General features: G+C 47.6%; 4 protein-coding genes across 4 annotated transcripts; 1 reads left to right on the top strand and 3 right to left on the bottom strand.

The window, feature by feature from the left end:
- Positions 1–10,466: 10,466 nt before the first annotated feature.
- On the top strand, positions 10,467–11,737 carry P884DRAFT_280356 (6-phosphogluconate dehydrogenase; the record flags this gene model as incomplete). The annotated part of the gene is made up of 2 exons (XM_069443423.1): positions 10,467–11,594; positions 11,705–11,737. 2 exons carry the CDS (start codon positions 10,467–10,469, stop codon positions 11,735–11,737), a joined length of 1,161 nt encoding a protein of 386 aa, XP_069294323.1.
- Positions 11,738–12,419: 682 nt separating this feature from the next.
- Positions 12,420–13,642, bottom strand: P884DRAFT_264005 (S-adenosyl-L-methionine-dependent methyltransferase). The gene has a single exon (XM_069441810.1). It carries the CDS (start codon positions 13,590–13,592, stop codon positions 12,597–12,599), a length of 996 nt encoding a protein of 331 aa, XP_069294322.1. The 5' UTR covers positions 13,593–13,642; the 3' UTR covers positions 12,420–12,596.
- An 857-nt stretch (positions 13,643–14,499) lies between these two features.
- P884DRAFT_315185 (uncharacterized protein) lies at positions 14,500–15,430 on the bottom strand (the record flags this gene model as incomplete). Its single annotated transcript, XM_069445257.1, has 1 exon — positions 14,500–15,430. A coding segment is annotated over exon 1 (594 nt), but the record flags the coding sequence as incomplete, so codon positions are not given.
- Positions 15,431–17,151: 1,721 nt separating this feature from the next.
- Positions 17,152–18,782, bottom strand: P884DRAFT_230805 (NADP-dependent oxidoreductase domain-containing protein). Its single transcript, XM_069439807.1, has 2 exons — positions 18,199–18,782; positions 17,152–18,059 (listed from the first exon to the last, which is right to left on the bottom strand). Exons 1-2 carry the CDS (start codon positions 18,373–18,375, stop codon positions 17,178–17,180), a joined length of 1,059 nt encoding a protein of 352 aa, XP_069294320.1. The 5' UTR covers positions 18,376–18,782; the 3' UTR covers positions 17,152–17,177.
- Positions 18,783–18,909: the final 127 nt, after the last annotated feature.

The raw sequence follows: 18,909 nt of genomic DNA, 5'->3' as shown, positions 1-18,909 counted from the left end.
ACTAAATAGTATTACTTTTATATCGCCCTTGATCTTGACAAAGGCAAATTTGGCCTCTAAACGGGGAATCTTAGTAGCGTTATCCTTGTCTATACTATAGAAGGTCTTATAGTTAGCTATAGTTATTTGCTCTCCCTATAACTAGCGGCTATTAACGAAGTAATATATGGCTAGCAGGCAAACTACCTTATACTTGCTCTTGCTAGTATAGACCGTATTAATGACGCTTCTAGGGACTTAGGCTATAACGCCTATCTTACTATCGTAGTACTACTTGACTATAGTATCCTTCGGAAACTATAGGTATAGAGGGCCGAAAGTGTTATAGGTAATACTATAAGGGGCATTGGTAACTTAGGGGGGTATATGCTATAGATTATGCTATAGTATATTAGGATCTTCGCCCTCGAAGGCTATAGCTATATCTTTATAGTATACTTAGACTAGGCTACCTATTACCAGGTTATTATAGAATTCCTCCTTAGTACCTAGGTTAGCTATAAAGCCTATACCGCTCTCTAGTATTATATCTAGGTTCTTAAGGATATCTTAGACATTGCTATCCGCCGGGGTATTGTTTTCGCTTATAGGGCCGGAGTATACGCCTGGTGTGGGTATAGGTATAGCCTATACCTAGTTAGACGCCTCTATAGCCGTCTGTCTCTTTTGCCAATTAATAGGCGTAAACGAGGTGGTCAGGGTGTCGGCTGCTTCAGTTGCTATTACTAACTATAATATAGGTACATCTTGCTAGCCAACCGGAGGCTCGTTTCCGGTGGCTGGGCTTGCTGCTATAATTGCTACTACTATTGCTACAGGGCCCTAGGCGCCTTTGGCAGCCTGTTTATTGCTCTTTCTGGCCTTGCTTCTGGATTTGGCCATTGTAAACACGCGATAGGATGAAGCAAAAGGCAGTAGGAAAATACTCTCTAGGGCCTCCTTTTGATAGAAATGGTAGTACGCAAGCTATAGGAGATGGCTATATAGTTATATTGATGGAAAAGGCTGGCGTTAAAGAGTTTGAAGGTTAGAAAAGAAGGTGGTTATTAAAGAAATTATAGAAGAATTGAAGAGGTTCGAAAAACTAGAAAGTAATAGGAAATCTAGGGGTTTTTATAGTTTTTAGGCAGGGCTTTTAAAGATAGGATAAAAGAAGGCTTGAGCTATTAGTGTTTAGCCCTAGTATACCAAATAGGTAGGCTGTTTAGCCCTATTTACTAAACAGTTAGGTTGTTTGGTGGCTAACTAAGCCAGATATACGGTTTGAAGTAGCCTATATATAGTAAATAATAAGGTTTGGAATGAAAGTAGTAACAAAGATAATAGTATAATGAATGGTAATAGGTTTTCTAGTATTAAAATAGATTTAGGGTAGCCTATTAAAGGTACGTGTCTCTAGGTATTATTTGGCTTCTTCCTGGCTAGGTATAACGCCTTAGGTCTGGCTAGAAGCCTTCTACTTTAGGGGTTAGCCTTGTTTCTTTCTAGGTAGTGGCTAAATCTGACGGCGATTTATATATTCCTGGATCAATTCACTAGAAGTAGCCTCCAGTTCACTCTAGGGAAGCTACTAGTCATCCTTTACGTCAAATCCGAGCTAGTAAACAAGGTATTCTACCCTTGGGCGCTTCTTTCTATGTATACGGTAGTCGATAATCTTCTTAACCCTCTAGTATTCCTTACCATTAACCAGAATTAGCTACGGTGGTGGTACGGTTCTTTTGAATAGATTAGGACCTTGTTTAACGTGGTAGAGTTAGGCGATAGATATGACTAGATAGACCTTCTAGGATTTGGGAAAATCTAGCTCGTAAGCTAGTTTTCCTACCTGTTGCTTGATTTTAAACGGTCCTACTCTCTAGGCTAACTATTTCCTATTAGGTTTACCAGGTAAATGGTATCCCTTGTATAGCTGTAGCTAAACGGTATCCCTAACTTTGAATTCGGTAGGTATATATCTCTAGTTATACTATAGTTTGGCTAGTACTATAGCCCGATTAATCATTTCACTAGCTTTGGCCTAGTACTACTTATATAGGATTTCTAGGGCTTTATACCTACTAGTTCTAGTAGTTTTCTTACTTAGGATATCTAGTACTAAGTACGGTTTAAATCTATATACTAGCTTATTTAGGGACTTCCTAATGCTAGTAACCAGCATATTATTAAGGTAATACTATAGGGCTAGTAAGATTTCGACCTATAAGTGGTTAGGATTTATTATAAAGTTCATCTACAAGGCGATTTCTACGGTCTGGTTTGTCTGTTCAGACTACCTATCAATCTAAGGATAGTAGGCCATAGAAAACAGCAGCTTGGTTCCCAGTAGTAAGAAGATTTCCTTCTATAGGTCGGATATAAATTTAGGGTCACGATCACTAATGATTTAGGCTGGTATTCCCTAGTCGGTAAATATCCAGGTTCTTAGAAGAACTATCGCCTATTCCTTGGCCGTATATATCCGGCGGCCGGCTATAAGAAGCTTCTTCTTACTAAACTTGTACGTCACGGTGTAGAGCGTGTCTATAAGAGTATGGCCTTCGAGTAACCAGAGGGTGCCTATGGTTAGCGCTAGTGGCAAGTCGGTAATAAAGTCTATAGCTACCGTATAGAATGGTATTGGCTAGGTACGAATAGGCTAGAGTTCCCCTAGTAGTAGGTTATAGTTAGTTAAGTTTACCTAATATATCTTATAGTACTATATAAACTTTGAAACCTTCTAGGCCTTCCTATAGAAATAAATAGCTATAAGCTTATTCATTATCTTGTTTTCGCCGAAATGGTATATATTATTATAAACCATCTAAAGGACTTGGTTAATATAGTTTTCCGGTAAATAAAGTCTTCTGGTGCTATCAAAGTCTATATAGAAAAGTAATCCGTTCGAAAGTTCGAACGGTCCTATAGGCAGTTTTGGCCGTTTGTATTTTCTAGCTCCGGTATAGTCATTTCTGACCAAGTCTTTCTCGTTTTCGCGGAGGGCTTGGTAGATAGGTCCGTACTTCTAGTCCTTAGGGTAGCTAGTAATGATTCTGGCCCTAAATTCATCGCTAAGTACCGGTTCTAAGATAGTTATATCCGCTATAAAGGCCTTGGTATCCTAGTAATCGCTCTAGATATTCTTAAGCTCATCGGTTAGGCTCTCTTTGACCTTTGGGTCTTCTTATTCCTAGGTAGGTAACCTTAATAGCGTATCGGGTATTATATTTAGGGTTCTAAAGATATAAAAGATATTAAGGTTAAATCTTAATAGATAGTTAGTAGCATTAGCTAATTTGAGGTTAGCCTTAGCTAGATCTATTATAATTAAGGATATATACTTTATAATCCCTTTTGTCGGTATATAGTTAGTAAGAACATTAACCAGGTACCTATTTAATTATACTATCTTCTAGAGTTTCCTAATTACCTAGACAAGTATAGTAATTTCTACCTCTATAGATCTATAGCGCTTTTCTATATTAGTAGTCGCTCTTAATATAAATAAGATAGGCTATACTTCACTTGAGGGGATATCCCTTCTAGGGATTTTCTTACCATCCTAGTTACCCTTAAGTTAGAAAGCGATAACGCTATAGCTATCATAGCAGGCATCTAACTTAAGGAATAGTAGTTTTTCTAGGTAGTGGTAGTAGAGAAACTCCTAGTTATATAAGTGTTCCTAAAGTAACCTAAAGGATTTAAGCTCTTCCTTAGTTAAGGTAAACTTAACAGTAGAAGTGACCACCTTCCGGGCCCTTTTAGCTTTCCCAGGCTCAAGCTTTCCTTCTTTCCATACTATAGCCATTAGTACCATCTTCCGTGCCTAAAGTGGCCTTGCTTTTACATCGAACTACGGAATGCCTTTCCTAAGCCATCTGGCTATTCCGAGATAGTGCTCCAGACTATCAAGTATATCTAGGAACTTTAGCTTCTTAAAAGCGGCGATACGGTCGTCAGTTTTGGTAATACCTTTGCTATTTATAATATACCTAAGGAGCCTTATAGCTAGGTAGCCTATAAATGATTTAGGTACGCTAATATATATACAGGCCTTATCAAGGATTTCGTAAATAGTATATAGGTATTTAAGGTGTTCTTCCTTGGTCTTACTAAAGATGATAATATCATCGATATACACCCCAACAAAATGGTAGTATTTTAGGAAAAGTCTATCTATATAGCGTTACGTAAAGGCTGGTATATTCTTGAAACCTATAAGCACTATATTTGATTTTTCTAGGCTATAGTAGCTTATAATAACTATATAGTCGCTATACTCCTTAGCTATAGGTAGCTAGTAGAAAAATCCTAAAGTATCTAGGGCTATAAAGAATTTATTACCGACTATAGTAGCTATAATGTCATCCTAGTTAGGTAGGGGATAAACATCTAGGACTATAATTATATTTAATAGTTATAGGTCAACCATACTTCGGCTTTTCTTAACCTCTACCCTAGGCTTTTCAGAAACTTTCCTCTATATAATAAAGGCTAGGTATACGATTAGGGTTAGTTTGTCTATAAAGGTAAATTTTCCGGATGCCTAGAGTTAGTCATAATGCTTGTCAACGGCTTCGCAGTCTTTAAGCCCTATTAGGTATAGTCTAACCATATAGACCTGCTTTTATTATCTGTTAACTAGATTAATTCGTATCTTCTAGTATTCTAGTATCGATACGATTCCCCTGTCCTAGTAGAGGTTATATTTATCTAGAAGTTCCTTCACCTTAAGCGTAAATTTAGGATTCATATTAGCTATACTAATACTATCCTTGCTTTTAATAGCCGGAATGTCATTAGGTTTCTTGATGCCATATAATAGGGTATAAAAACTTATCATGTTTAGTAGAAGTTCCTAGTCGCTATCGGCTTTTTCCTAGTAATATATATACTAGGCTTCTTCTAGCCTCCTCTTTAGCTCTTACTTGGTGATTCCGTCCTAAACCTCGGCCTATATATCTTCTATATCCGTTACGCCGATCTATATAGTAGTATCCTCTCCTAAGTATTCTAATAGATAGCTAAGCTTATCTCCTTTTTGGATGATTATAGGGGTATTAGCGTCATTCTGGACGATTATTACCCTAGGGGTATACTAGGTGACTATAGCGTCCTAGATTCCTTCCTAGCTAGCGGTGAAATAGAAGTACTTATCCTCTAGGAGGTTATTAGGCAGTAGGATAAAGTATATCTCGAGTAATTAGGTAAAGTATATAGGTATAATAGTATATTAGATAGTGGTAACTTTCTAAGAGATAGGCTTAGGGTTCTTTTTTACGATATCCCTATAGACCTTTATATTAGCTAATGATCTAAAGGTATAGATGCCCTTAATAAAGTTAATCTTAATACTATAAGCGGTTATAAAGTCGGTACCTAGTAATATCTTCGGAGTAAGTTTATCGATAATATCGGCTATAATATAGATATACCTATTAATAGGTATATTCCTAGCCTCCCCTAGGATATAGAAGTCAAATTCGACCTATTCGCTAATCCTAGTCTTCGAATTGACTCCCTTAAGGGTATAGGGTTTGCCTTTAATCTATTAGGGATTCTTTGCCTATTAGGCAATCTATATCTAGTTAACTAGGTTAGTTAAACTGCCTATATCGAAATAGATATCCGTAGTCTAGTCTCCTAGGTTAGCTCGAACCAGAATATATAGGTAAGACGTCTTCTTTAGCCGGTAGAAGGGTATTTCTATACTTAGGTTAGCTTCTACTACTTGGCTAGGTTCAAAGGAGAGGAGTATAGTTTCCTATTATTATAGTTCCTCGGTTAATTCTAATAGTATAGCCGCTCCTTTTACGAAGTCCTACTCTACCTAGGGAAGGTCCTCCTTTAGTAGTTTAGGTAAGTATAGTTTCTTTCTATAATCCTAATATAGGTAGTAGTATAACGCTCCTTGGCTTGCAAATAACTGTTTACAAAGCCTATAGACATTGCTATCTTCCTAGATATAGTCTTCCTTAGTAGTACTAAGGAAGTATATCTCTCTATCGTTACTATCTCTATTAGTCTTAGATTTATAGTTACTAATTAGGAGATAGCTAGCGGCTTTAAGCTCCTTATATTCGGCTTTAGCTTTCTTATCCTTACCAGATATTACTATGGTGTTATAGTAGTAGTAGGTACTATCCTTATTAATATGCTTCTAGCTATAGTAGTAGAACCGTCTAAAGTAAGGATTCCGTTTACTATATCTACCCTTTTCCTAGGCTCTAGTGCTCTATAGGTGGTCATTTCTGACTTGGTCGTTACGCTCCTTTAGTCGAGACTCCTAGTTATACCTTTGGAATCGCTCCTCTTGTAGGAGATACCTATATTTCTATTCCTCCCTTTGCCTATAATGGTTAGTCCGGTACCGCTAACCTTAGCTACCCTTTTAGGGGTCTATACATAACTAATTAGCTTATTCCTCGTCTATATTATTGCTATTACTACTACTAGTCCTATCTAAGGTATTATCGATATTAAATATAGCTACCTTCCTTAACCTCTTTTTAGCTCTAAGTTCCTTTAAAAGAGCTTCCTATTTTTTAGAGGCGTAAAGAAGGTACTAGTTAATAGTATCTATCTTATATAGCTTAGGGCAGAGCTTATAGAGTAAGGGAGTTATTACTAACCAAAGTCTAGTTAGGAGCTAGTAGTTTGTCTTATCTCCTTAGACTTAGGTATAGTAGAAGAGGTCTATAGTAAATTTATAGATAGATTTGCCTAAGGCTAGGTGATCTTTAGTATAGCTATTCTAAACTAGCCATTGACCTACTTGGTTAAACTAGATGCCGAATCGTTCTTTAATCCTTTAGAGCTATATCTCTATACTTAGGTATAGGGTTTCCTTCTTAGTTAGCGATAATTATTACTTATATTACTATAAAGTTAACCTATAGAATAATACCTATAGGTTATTTTATAGGAGAAGTTCCTTAGAAACGTTTCCTCTAACTATATTATAGATATATTCGATCTAAAGGTTAGTATTAGTATAGCAATAGATCTTTTTATAATAGAAGATTAGCTAGCCATTAGTAATCTTTTGGTTAATATCTAGCCAAAGTAAGCTAATATTAATAATCTTCTAGGCTTAGTCTATTACTAATTATATTACTATATATACTAGCTATAGCTAAGGGGAACTAATATCTACTTAGTCGGTTATAGTATTCTAAAGAAGTCTAACTATCGCCTTCTAAAGTAGTCTTATAATCGTTTCCTCTATTAGGTCTAGTAGTAAGAAGGGTATATATCCCCTTATAGGGGTATCCCCTACTAGTATTAGCATTATCATTAACAATCCTTCTATCGGTTAGACTATTAGCTAGAGGTTTTATAATAACCCTTACTAGGATTCTTCCCTTTCTAGAAGTTCCCTTAGTATATTAGTTATAATTATAGTCTAAATAGCTCTAACAGGTCTACTTAGTATCTAGTTACCCTATTTACTTAGACTTACTAGGTTTAGCTTAGGCCTTAAGGTCTCTAGTAGATCTAATAGGCCTATAGGTAGAGTTATCCTTTATAAGGTAGTTTCTAGCAATATAGCAAATTATTAAACTAGGTCTTTAGGACTTGGCGTTTTCAGGGTCTCTAAAGGTCCCCTATACTAGCTTTCCTCCTAAACTTACACTTCTAATATAGTTCTCGCTTCCATCGGTAGTAGTAGAATAAGAGCTTTGTTTAAGAGCCAAGGAAGGAGTCTTATAAAGTGCCTAACAAGTCCTCTTAGGGTATAGTTATTAAGAGTCTAGGATTCTAGGTAATCCTTGTCTATTAGGTGGTTATAAAAGTCTTAAGCGTAAGTAGAGTAGTTATTAGCCTCCTTAAGAGATACTACTAGCTTAAGGAGTCAAAGGTCTATTAGAGAGAGCTTCTAAACCTAATGCTAATAGGCATTTCTAATGATAAAGTAGTAGGTCTAATACGCTTATTATAGTTTAGACTTGTTTATCGGTTCTTAATAGTATTAGTGTTACCATCGTTTTTGACCGTTTAGGCGTCTACTTAGAGTAGAGGGATATAGTCACTTGACTTAGGTAAATAGCCTCCTATGGCGTTCGAATGCAAATAGTAACAAAGATTATAGATTTAAACCGGTAGTAGGTACCACTTACTATAGCTCGATAGTTATAAATGACTATAGCTTGGACTAGCTATAAGATACGATACTATAGTAGTATTCGTACTGTAGGCGGCACTCCTAGACTAATTGGTATAGTCTATAGAAGTGGTGATAAGATGCGTTGATTCTTCCAAGTGCCAGAGGCACTTGGGGATACTGTCTAAATATATGTCTATGACCCCTGGCTTATCATCCCTGTTGGTAGGTCAGTCGGATCTGACCTACTGACAGCTATATGCTGTAATAGTGTGATTCTCGGACGTAACTGTAGTTTAGCAGGTCTGGTGCTGAGCCGTAGACTTCAACGAGACGGGGCAACGTGGAGAAATCTGGAGCCTAAAGCGCCTCTGTGGTGGATGGATGGATGGATGGATGGATGGATGGATGCCTTTCATGTGTACGGATTATAGCGCTGAAATGCTTGCTGAATCGCCTACCTAGGCACCTAACCTATTAACAACCAGTCTAGTTATCCTTCAACACCTACCTGGTCGTGTACAGAGAAGGAATTTACTCGTATGGACCACCTTTTCCACTATTCTATGCTGTCAGGACATTGTAGCTTACTAGGCACCCTCCCCCTTCCCTTTGTTTTACAAAGGGAAGAAAGAAGTGATGTGTTCCGACGGCCTTTGGTCCATATATTATAACCTCCATCTTTGTGCAGTCGAGGTTCTATATTTGGCGGTCTCGCGCCTGTTACCGTCGTCAACTTTTACGGTGGTTCAGCCCCTTCTTCCGAACGGCTCACCTGGCGATCGGTGGAAGTGCAGGACGCTCGCTTCTGCACTATCAAGGCAGCAGAGGCGCACCTGGGATAAAGGAGCTCAGACAGTCATCTTAATAACTGCCGGTAATGGGCTGAAGGGCGGACTCGTATTATGGCATCTGTCGGCGAGACTAACGATTGCTCGGCCTCCTTTCCTTCAACCACCCGGTCCAACTGGTTGGCCGAGCTGTTCCTCATTGGGATCAACGAGACGTGGGAAGAGAAACACCGGAATCGAAGCGCAGGGTGGCCAGAGGAGCATGCCGTAGCTCGGCTTCGCCTGGTGAACCCTCGCGGCTCGTTGCCAAGGATGCATACCCACTGAATCCCCTCCTGATGAGAGATTCCGCCGAGTACCCATGGCACAATCTCACTTCTTCCAGGCACGCAGAGCTTCTTACCGCCACTTCAATGGTCACGAAACGACATGGGCCAATTTGTAATAGGAGAGAGCCGAGCGACAACCATCCTATTCGACCAGCAGCGTGGATGGCTTGAGGGATGGTGTACAGGACAGGAGATCGATGTGATTGATAGTTCGAGCTGTCTCTCCTCTTCTCCATGACCACATGGCTATTATGCAACAGATGGCGAAATGTATTGAAAAAATGCGACAGGGGATAATTAAAGAGGGGTGATCTGCGTACCCACCAGAAATCGACCTAGGTATTCACGCATGCCTTTCATACAATAATACACCTGGGGTATTTAGGTACTATGTAAGCCGGCGGTCGAGGACGAGCCGGAGTGATCCTGGGCAATATAGCTGGGGATAAATGAAGTCCCGTGCACGTGCGTGGTCTGTATCGGTAGTGTGAATCCGAGAGCGGGATGGAGGATTGGTGAATTTTACCGGTCTTCTGGTAGCAGACGAAGAAAAGCTCACATGTATGTACTAATCGACCTGTAATTATAAATAAGGTACGTGGCGTTCCGAGGGAACCTCCCCCCCCCCCCCCCCCCCCCCCCCAAAAAAAAAAAAAAAAAACCGAGCAAACTTGCTCACCTGTAGCCAAAAGGAGGTGTAGCTGGGCAGGAATGCTACCTACCCGGTAATGATATAGTACGTAATTACCTTCCATGTATTCAGCCATGGTCAAAACTGATATAGGGTTGCAAGCCAGCCTTCCGCCTTCCTGGTACGCGATGGTAAATGCACGTAAGCTACCTAGGTAAAGTAATATGACCCGAGAGGCTGTATAGCTGTAATGTGTACGGAGTGGTCCTATTACATGTAGTAATGGTACGCTGTAAGGGGGCTTGGAGCCTAGAATCGCGTGCCTAGAGGTGCTGCTGATCCCATGTTTCTATTATATCTACCTCTGTGGTTCTACATCTACCTTTGCGGCTGCTGGGGGCAGATCTTCTCCTCTCTCGCAGATGCTTCGACGATTCAGGTGACTTATTGACCACCTACGCACCAGCTTCCCTCCTATTTTGCCCTGCCTCCTTCTCCGTTATGAATCTCTCGTCTTTGCTGTTGATTTGGTGATTCTCATCCCTCATCTCAACCCTCATTGCCATCCTCATCCTCATCCTCGTCCTCTTTACTCATCCCTCATTGCCAAACTCACTCCCATCCTGCTCACCATGCTCGTACAACAACAACAACAACAACAACAACAACAACAACAACATACTGCGTCCATCGTGGGCGCCGGCCCGGCCGGGTTCGCGCTCGCCGCCGGCCTGCAGAGCCAGGGGACGAGCGTCCTGGTGTATTCGCACCCAACCCACCTGCGGCACGCCGACCAAGTCAGGCGGAACGGCCTCCTGAGAGCCAGCGGGCTCATGGAAGGGTCGACCCGTGTCCGCGTCACCACCGACATGGCCGAGGCCGTCGCCTTCTCGCGCATCATGTTCCTCACCGTCCCGTCGACGGGGCAGGAGACGGTGCTGGAGGAGCTCCGCAAATTCCCGCTGCGGCAGCACGCCATCGTCGCCGTGCCGGGGAACCTGTTCTCGCTCATCGCCGCCGACCTGGACGCGGGCTGCATCCTCGAGACCAACCTGTCGCCGTACTCGTGCCGGATGGAGGGGGACGGCGAGCTGCGCGTGCTGGGAAAGAAGGAGCTCGTCTTCATCGCCGCGCTGCAGCCGAAGGAAGGGGAGGACGAGGACGGCGACGTCGTTCGCCGGGCCCTCTGCGGGGAGGTGGCGCGCATCCTGTCCCCGACGCGGCTCAAGTGGTGCAGCAGCGTGGTCGAGGTCAGCCTGGCCAACGTCAACGGGGTCTTCCACCCGCTCATGATGCTGATGAACGCGGGCCGGATCGAGAGCACGGGGGGCGACTTTATGCTCTACGCGGACGGCCTGACCCCCTCGGTCGCCAACGCCATGGCCGCCGTCGACCGGGTGCGCATTCGGATCGGCGAGGCGCTCGGGCTGCGGCTGGACGGCGCCGTCGCCGTGTCCAACGAGTGCTACGGCCAGGGCTTCCCCAACTTTGTCGACCTCGCCCGCCACTCGCCGCCGCACAACCGGCTCCGGGCGCCCCCGACGCTCGAGAACCGCAACCTGTCCGAGGACGTGCCGGACCTGCTGGTCTCGTGGTGCGGCCTGGCCGAGAAGCTCGGCATCGACGCCTCCCCGATCCGCGCCGTCATCACGCTCGCGCAGATGGCCACGGGCGTCGACTACCTCGCGACGGGCAGGAACCTGCGGCGGCTCGGGCTGGAACACGTCACGCGGGCGGAGCTGATTACGAGGTTCGGAGGTGTTGCCAAGAGGAAGAGAGCGGCGATCGGCGGGGGCGGCGGCGGCGGCAGCAGCAGCAGCAGCAGCAAGAACAACACTGTCGAGGCTTGTAGGCTGTGATTCGAATGTAGATCGACAAAGAGGGCGGCTTGATCATCATGTGAAGGGCTGGGGTTGGAACTATAGCAGTGTAACTAGACGTATGATTTGGAGAACCTCGCTGGCTGCAGATCAAGCACTTCATGTTTTGATCTTGCCCAAGAACATACTTGGATACGCATGTGATGAGTTAATTACCCATCAAGGGTTCCCCCTTTTTTTCACGGTGGTCTGGGGCACAATGGACACTCCACGCTTCCTCTGTCTGTTCCTGTTCTGTGACCTGACCATACCTTACCTACCTTGATGGATTACCTTGATGGATTACCTTGATAGATTACCTTGATGGATGCGTGCCTAGTTACGTCTGTGGGTGGGTACCTAGGTGAATACTCGGGTTTCCAGGTCGGAAAGCAGGTAGTTATTTAATTACCGTACTTAATGGGCGGTTGAAACTTTCCAGAGTTCGGCGTCGCATCGCATCGGTTCCACCTGGAAAAATAAACCGTGTAAATACCGGAGGTTGTAACGCGGTATTAAAGGAAACATGCGCAAACCCGCTCATAACTACACAGGCAGCAGCAGCGAGCGGGGCAGAATAAGCCCGCGTTTCGGCGGTTGTCGGTCACGACGGAAACACCCGGGCTCCGGATAGGCAGATCTAGCACCAGATCCGGGCTTGCTCCGGGGGCACGGCACTGGGAACCTTCCGTCCCGGAAGCTGTGTTTTATGAGCATGGTTTGAATTGCCCATTGAATATCGGTACCTTATTCTCCCTAATCAATAATTAATTATATACGGACTATATACATGTATATACGTACACACGTACGTAATCCGGTACAGCACATTAGGGGGAGGGTCACCGATAATAGATCTGTATAATTATAGTACGATACTTCGTTGTCGTGGTAACGGTCGATTCACCGAACGGCGACGGTGACGAGGAGCTCCATATCCATGTGGATGCCGTCGTCGGTGAGCAGCTTGTTCCACTCGACCCTCATCTCCTCGCGGGCGGAGGGGCGCAGTTCCGGGGGGATGCCGCCGTACGTCTTGCCCGAGGAGCTGGTGTCGAGCCAGTCGATCATGGCGTCGGCCGACTCGGCCTTCTTGACGATGCGGTTGACCACCACGTCGCGCGCGCCCGAGAAGCCGGCCTCGTCCAGCAGCCGGCTCAGCTCGGCCCGGCCGAGGAACCGGGGCGGCGCCGGCTCCGGGTAGGCCCGGTACGGCTCGCGCGACAGCACCGCCGCCTTGATGCGCTCCTGCGCCGTCTCGAAGTCGCCCGACCCGCCCGAGATGCCCACCCGGCCCCCCGGCCGGAGCACCCGCGCGAACTCGCGCAGCGCCCGCGGCTGGTCCTGCACCCAGTGCAGCGTCGAGTTGACAAAGACGGCGTCGAAGCTGGCGTCGGGGAACCGCGAGAGGTCCTCGGCGACGCCCTCGTAGAACGTCAGCTTCTCCTTCCTGCCCTCGGCCGCGAGCGCCCCGGCCAGCTCCCTGGCGAGCCCGATCCGCTCCGGGCTCGGGTCCACCCCGACGACGCTGCCCTCGCTGCCCACGAGCGACGCGATGTGCGCGGTCAGGTTGCCGGGCCCGCAGCCCACGTCGAGCACCCGCATGCCCGGGCGCAACTGCAGCCGGTCCAGGAGGAAGAGGCCGGCCTTGAACTGCGTCTCGTTGGCCCGGACGTACCCGACCGCCAGTTCTCTTGTGTCTCCCATGGCGTCGGCTTTGGCTGTCTTGTCTTCTTTTTTCTCTTCTTCTTCTCGGGCCCGATCGAGAGCAGCGGAATTGGTTGGTTCTTTGGCGAACGCAGGAGGTGGTAATAACCGGATGACGGCACGACTGGTGTTGACGTTGCTGAAGACCTTCGTTGACCCAAGACGTATGCCCCGTATTTGGAGTTGCAGCATCCAGCGAGTGATGGTCTGTCTCGGAGGATGAGACGGTTATTAATAAATAAAACTAAGGACGGGTGGGCAGTGAAGAAACGCCCCGGATGCAGGTAACTATATAATTAATGTATATATGTAGTACGGTACATAAGGTACCTACCTACCCTATAATTACAACAAGGTGAACCTCGATGACCTCCTCCCCTTGGAACGTAGTCCGTACTGTATTGTACGGACGTAGTTCTGTATGTATGTATGTACTGTACGTGTATGTATGTATTCATCGTTGAAATAACATACCAACGTAGGACCCGTAATTACCTACCTTACCATGTAAGTCGGTTTGAGCACATTTTCCTCGCTTCCCCCACCCGGTTTCCCCTGGCATACGTGCAGGCTACTTGACCGTCTACAGCAATTACGGAAGCTGGGCAGCCGATCTTGGCCTGGCTGAGAACGGGATATACTAGGCTAGGGCTGGAAATGACCGCGATGTGTTCTCCCCGCGAGTGAAAAGCGGTTACGTTCTTTACGCTCTAATCTCGGTCGATGACTCCTGGCTCGACCAGGTCACGGGGAACCACCATGGTCGACTCTCTGCCGGCGCGGCTCCTCGTGAGGATCCCAGAGGATGCGGTCGGTCGACGGACAATCCCCGGATTATTATTACGCACCGAAAACCGGGTGAGTGGCAAAAGTCAGGCGACATGGCAATCTCGGGCGTTGGCAATCTTCGTTAAGCAGAGAGGCAGTGATCGTTTTCAATAATAACACCGTTCTAAATTCAAGTCCAGGGGCTTGGTGAGCAACCCTTTCGAGCCCCCCCCCCCCCCCCCCGCCCCGGCTATCATCATCTGTTCACTGCTTCTCGCCGACGATCCTGCGAATGAGATCCCTTGACGTCCTCCTCGGGCCTCCACGGCCGGCCGTACTCCTCCGCCGTGGCGGCGCGGTAGACGAAGGCGTAGATGTCGTCGAGGGTGGCGGTGCCCCGGGCGAGCTTCTCGGACGCGACCGCCTTGGCCTTCGCCGTATCCAGCATCGTCACCTCCCAGCCCAGCCGTCCCGGCCGACAACAACCTCGGCGGCCAGCTCGTAGAGGCGCCTCTGCGAGAAGTCGACGTCCTTGATCCGCACCTCCGTCTTGCCCTCGCCCGCCTTGCCCTCCAGGACGCCGACGACGGCCTTGCCGATGCTCTCGAGATGGGCCGCTCGCCGCCGTCCCACAGCCTGGCCCGCTTGCGGTCGAGGTTGAGGATGAAGCCGCCGCGGACGCCCCAGTCGAGCCAAAGGCCGACAAAGACGAGGGCGTAGTCGATCCGGCCGTCGGCGCGGTAGCGATCGAGCTGCGCCTGGACCCGGTCTGCAGTAGCGGGTGCGTGTCGGCCAGGCCGAACTGGGACGGGACAAAGAAGCGGACGCCCGCCTCGACGGCCGCGTCGACGACGGTCTCCTGCTCGCTGACCGACCGCGTCCTGATTGCCGACACCACCGTGCCCGCGCCCTGCAGGGCGGCCATCAGCGACGCGCGAGACGAGTAGTCCACCTCCCGGATCTGAATCCCGGGCCCTTGCAAGGCCGATGCCGACTTGGCCGAGCGCGTCAGCAGCCCAATAATGATCCGGAACGCCGGCTGGGCTTGCTACAGCGCTTTCAGGATGAACCTGCCCACGTTACCTAGAGGTTGCACGCCAAGCCTCCAGCAGCGTGTGCTAGCGGCCAGATGATTACTTTTTATCAACGACCCAACCAGCTATACCCTACGCTAGCGTAGCAGCTTGAAAAGTTTAGTTATTCCGGGACTGGGGCTAACATTGACAGAGATCCCATGCTGTGCGTAAGCTTATCCTTCAAAGCCTCGCAGTCATTGGCTGTTAACACTATCAACACCGGACTAGGTGGCTTTCTCAAAGTATCATGCTACACACCCCTTGTCAAAGCGAGTGATATTTACGAAGTACGACGGGTACCATTCTCTCTGATTCTTCAATGAATTTTGCCTCGCAAAGGTCTGGTGTCCGCTTTACTCCGTACGGTTATGACCATAGCTAGTACCAAAATGGTTGGTTCCCTGCCGTGATGCAACTCGTGTGGCATCGAGTTATTAATGATAGACTGGCCAAGTTGGTGATGCTGCTTCTTCCCTTCTGACCGTCGTTTCCTTCTGGTTGTCCCATAACCTCGGTAATCTCCGATGGTATTTAGCAAGTACGGATTACTCGATAAGCAGGCCGACAAGCCCGATTCCCCGAGTCACCCGCTTCTCATCCTAGAATTTTCTCTCTGGCGAATTCTGTAATTAGCCGTGAATATCTGTCCAGCGATACTGACGTGGTCCGAGTATTCTTCTCCTTGTCACGAAAGGAGATTGGTGAGATTAGTAGTCAGGAGTCTTACTTGCCGAGGCAGACTGCCCGAAAAGCTTGATTTCACGGCTAGGCCCCTTCCTGTGGTGTCGCAGTCATGATTGCGTTTCTGGTGACGAAAGATAATGGAAGCTGGTCAGATCACTTTGATTAATATCGTTTGAAGACTGAGTAATTAGGGGTAAGGTTGATTACCAATTAATATAGATCAACCGGCCGGATTACTCACACAAGATGGGTATGTAAGGTACCATAGCTACCTAATTACTATATAATTATTGAGCTGTTGGATCCACGCATTTACCATCTGGAATATTCGGTCTGAGTGAAGAACAAGGAGATGAGGATAATCGCTTCAGTGTGTGTTCCTGGTCCTCGGGAGCATTTGATGATTATTTGGCAATATAAGTAGGTATTATTGAAAGAGCATCGTGTGACAAACTCTGACATTGAGGGAAAGATTAATTAGGAAGGACCTTTCAGTACCTAGGGAAGCTGAAAAGCGCCGAGGGAAGACGTCCCTCGAGTCAACTCCAGCCGAACCACAGTGGGGGAAGACTTCCCAAACGAAGCGGTCAGCCTCGCTTTCCTTCAGCTCCCAGGATCACGAGCTGGTTCCTTATAAAAATGACAGTATGCCCGGGTCTGTAAGACGCCGGCACATTCCCATGAGCTGCCGTTCGAGGTCGGTTGATTTCCAAAGACCACACAATAAATATATTGAGAAAGATCCGTGTTATTTAGCTGTTACAGGACCTGGCTTAGCGCGGGGAGAGTCGGGTAGTATCTCTGACCGACCGCTCCACTGTCAGCAAGGCCCACCCGGGGTCCTGAGTCTAATTTAATTGGACTACCTGCCTTCAGCATGCCTCAGGCATCTGGGAATAATTAGCCTTTACCATCACCTTCTGAGGCTCGTACAGTACATCATCTACTAGTATGCTCAATAGGAAAATTTTCGGAGACAAACAGCGGAAAGAACTGCTTCGGTCCGTCGTCGGTCGCTCACGCGAGAACCCCGATTGCACGTGGAATCAGCAGGTCAAGAAGAAGGATGGGTAGGTAGGTTGTTAAGCAGAGATTGGGTTGATCTAGCATAGGTATTAAGCCCGCTCTCTCTTTATATTCTTTAATAACAAGCATCCCCCAATTCCAATACTCTCTCTATTTATTTAGGTACCAATGCCCCCCCTTCCCCCCCTTCCCCCCCAACACACACACAAAAAAAAAAGTCTAATCAGTCCCTGTCCCGCCCGAACGTGTTGACGGGCTTGGGCTTGTTCTGCAGCACCCCCTCGATCTCCTCGAGGATCTCGGGCGTCAGCTTGTCGATGAGGTCGAGGGCCTTGAGGTTGTCCTTGACCTGCTCGACCTTGGTGGCGCCGAGGATGACGGTGCTGACGTTGGGGTTCTTGGCGGCCCAGGCGATGGCGAGGTGGCTGACGGAGGCGCCGAGGCGCTCGGCGATCTTGGTCAGCTTGCGGACCTTTTCGATCTTGGCCTGGCCCTGCTCCGACTGGAGCTCCTTGATGGTGTTGGCGAAGAAGTCCTTGTTGGTGGCGAAGCGCGAGTCCTCGGGGATGCCGTCGTTGTACTTGCCCGTCAGCAGGCCGCTGGCGAGCGGGCTCCAGATGGTGGTTCCGTAGCCGTGCTGGCGGAACAGCGGCGCGTACTCGATCTCGAACCGCTCCCGGTGGAAGGCGTTGTACTGCGGCTGCTCGACCACGGGCGCGATCAGGTTGTGCTTGTCGGCCAGCTGGATGGCCTCGGTGATCTGCGCCGCGCTCCACTCGGACGTGCCCCAGTAGTAGGCCAGGTTCAGGTTGATGGCCAGCGTGAAGGCCTGGACGATCTCGAGCATGGGCGTGGCCGGGTCCGGCCGGTGGGCGAACACGACGTCCACGTAAGGGGTCTGCAGCCGCTTGAGCGACGCCTTGAGGCCCTCGATGATGTGCTTGCGGCTGAGACCGCGCGTGTTGGGCTCCTTGCGCCCCGTGCCGAAGAAGATCTTGGTCGTCAGGACGTACTCGTCCCGAGGCCAGCCGAGCTCCTGCAGGGCTTTGCCGATCTCAACTTCGGATCCTCCGTTGGCATAACCCTCGGCCGTGTCGAAGGTTTGCTGAATTACAAAAAAAAAAAAAAAAAAGAAAGAAAGAAAAAAGAGAGGTTCGGTTAGTTCAAAGTTGAGGAACTGATCATTGGGTTGCTTGCTGGGCCGGGCGAGCAATCAGGGGGGAACGGGGAATGGGAGAGCGTACAATGCCATGGTCCCAAGCGGTCTTCAGAATCTCCTTGACGATGCTGCCCTTTACGCTGCCGCCGAGGGTGAGCCAGCCACCGAGCGAGAAGAGCGATACCTGGAGGCCCGTGTTCCCCAGGTAGCGGAACTTCATGCCCTTGGGGTCGTAGGCCGTGGGAACGATCGGATCGGACATGGTGTGACGATGCTTGACGAAGAGGAATTCGGGGAGGGTCGCTTGGCAAGGCAGTGCGTCTTGTCTTGCTTGAGGCCTAACGAGGAGGTTCCTAGAAGCGGAAACAGGGACGGGGCCGACTGCTGCTCTTTATATGAACGGCACAGTTTCTCTGATCCCCGTTCCCACCGCGGAAGAGCTTGCCCGGCCATGCTGTCACGACATTGGAAGGTTCCAATGCTATCGGATTTCGGACTTTAAGGTGGGGTGCTAGTAGACGAGCTTCCGAAGCGGCCGTGCAAGGCAACGGAACCATGCAAATGATGCGGACGTTGGATGCTGCAGTTAAGGGGAAAAAAGAGGTCGGAGTGGCCGGTGTATTTTGTGTCTCGGCATAGGAATTAGGAATTACAGCCTTGTTTTTTTGTCGATGGCGCATACGGCTTGCTTGAACTACACCGTAAGCCAGCTTGCAGTCAGCTTTCGCGCACGAGGTTTCAGCCGTTTTCTTGCATCTGGTCAGGTACAGTATGCATGTAATCCGTACATCAATAT

The sequence above is a fragment of the Thermothelomyces heterothallicus genome, assembly GCF_042370625.1.
Source record: "Thermothelomyces heterothallicus CBS 202.75 unplaced genomic scaffold P884_scaffold_29, whole genome shotgun sequence".
Classification (NCBI taxonomy): Eukaryota; Fungi; Ascomycota; class Sordariomycetes; order Sordariales; family Chaetomiaceae; genus Thermothelomyces; species Thermothelomyces heterothallicus.
This window is presented reverse-complemented; position numbering and strand designations above follow the sequence as displayed.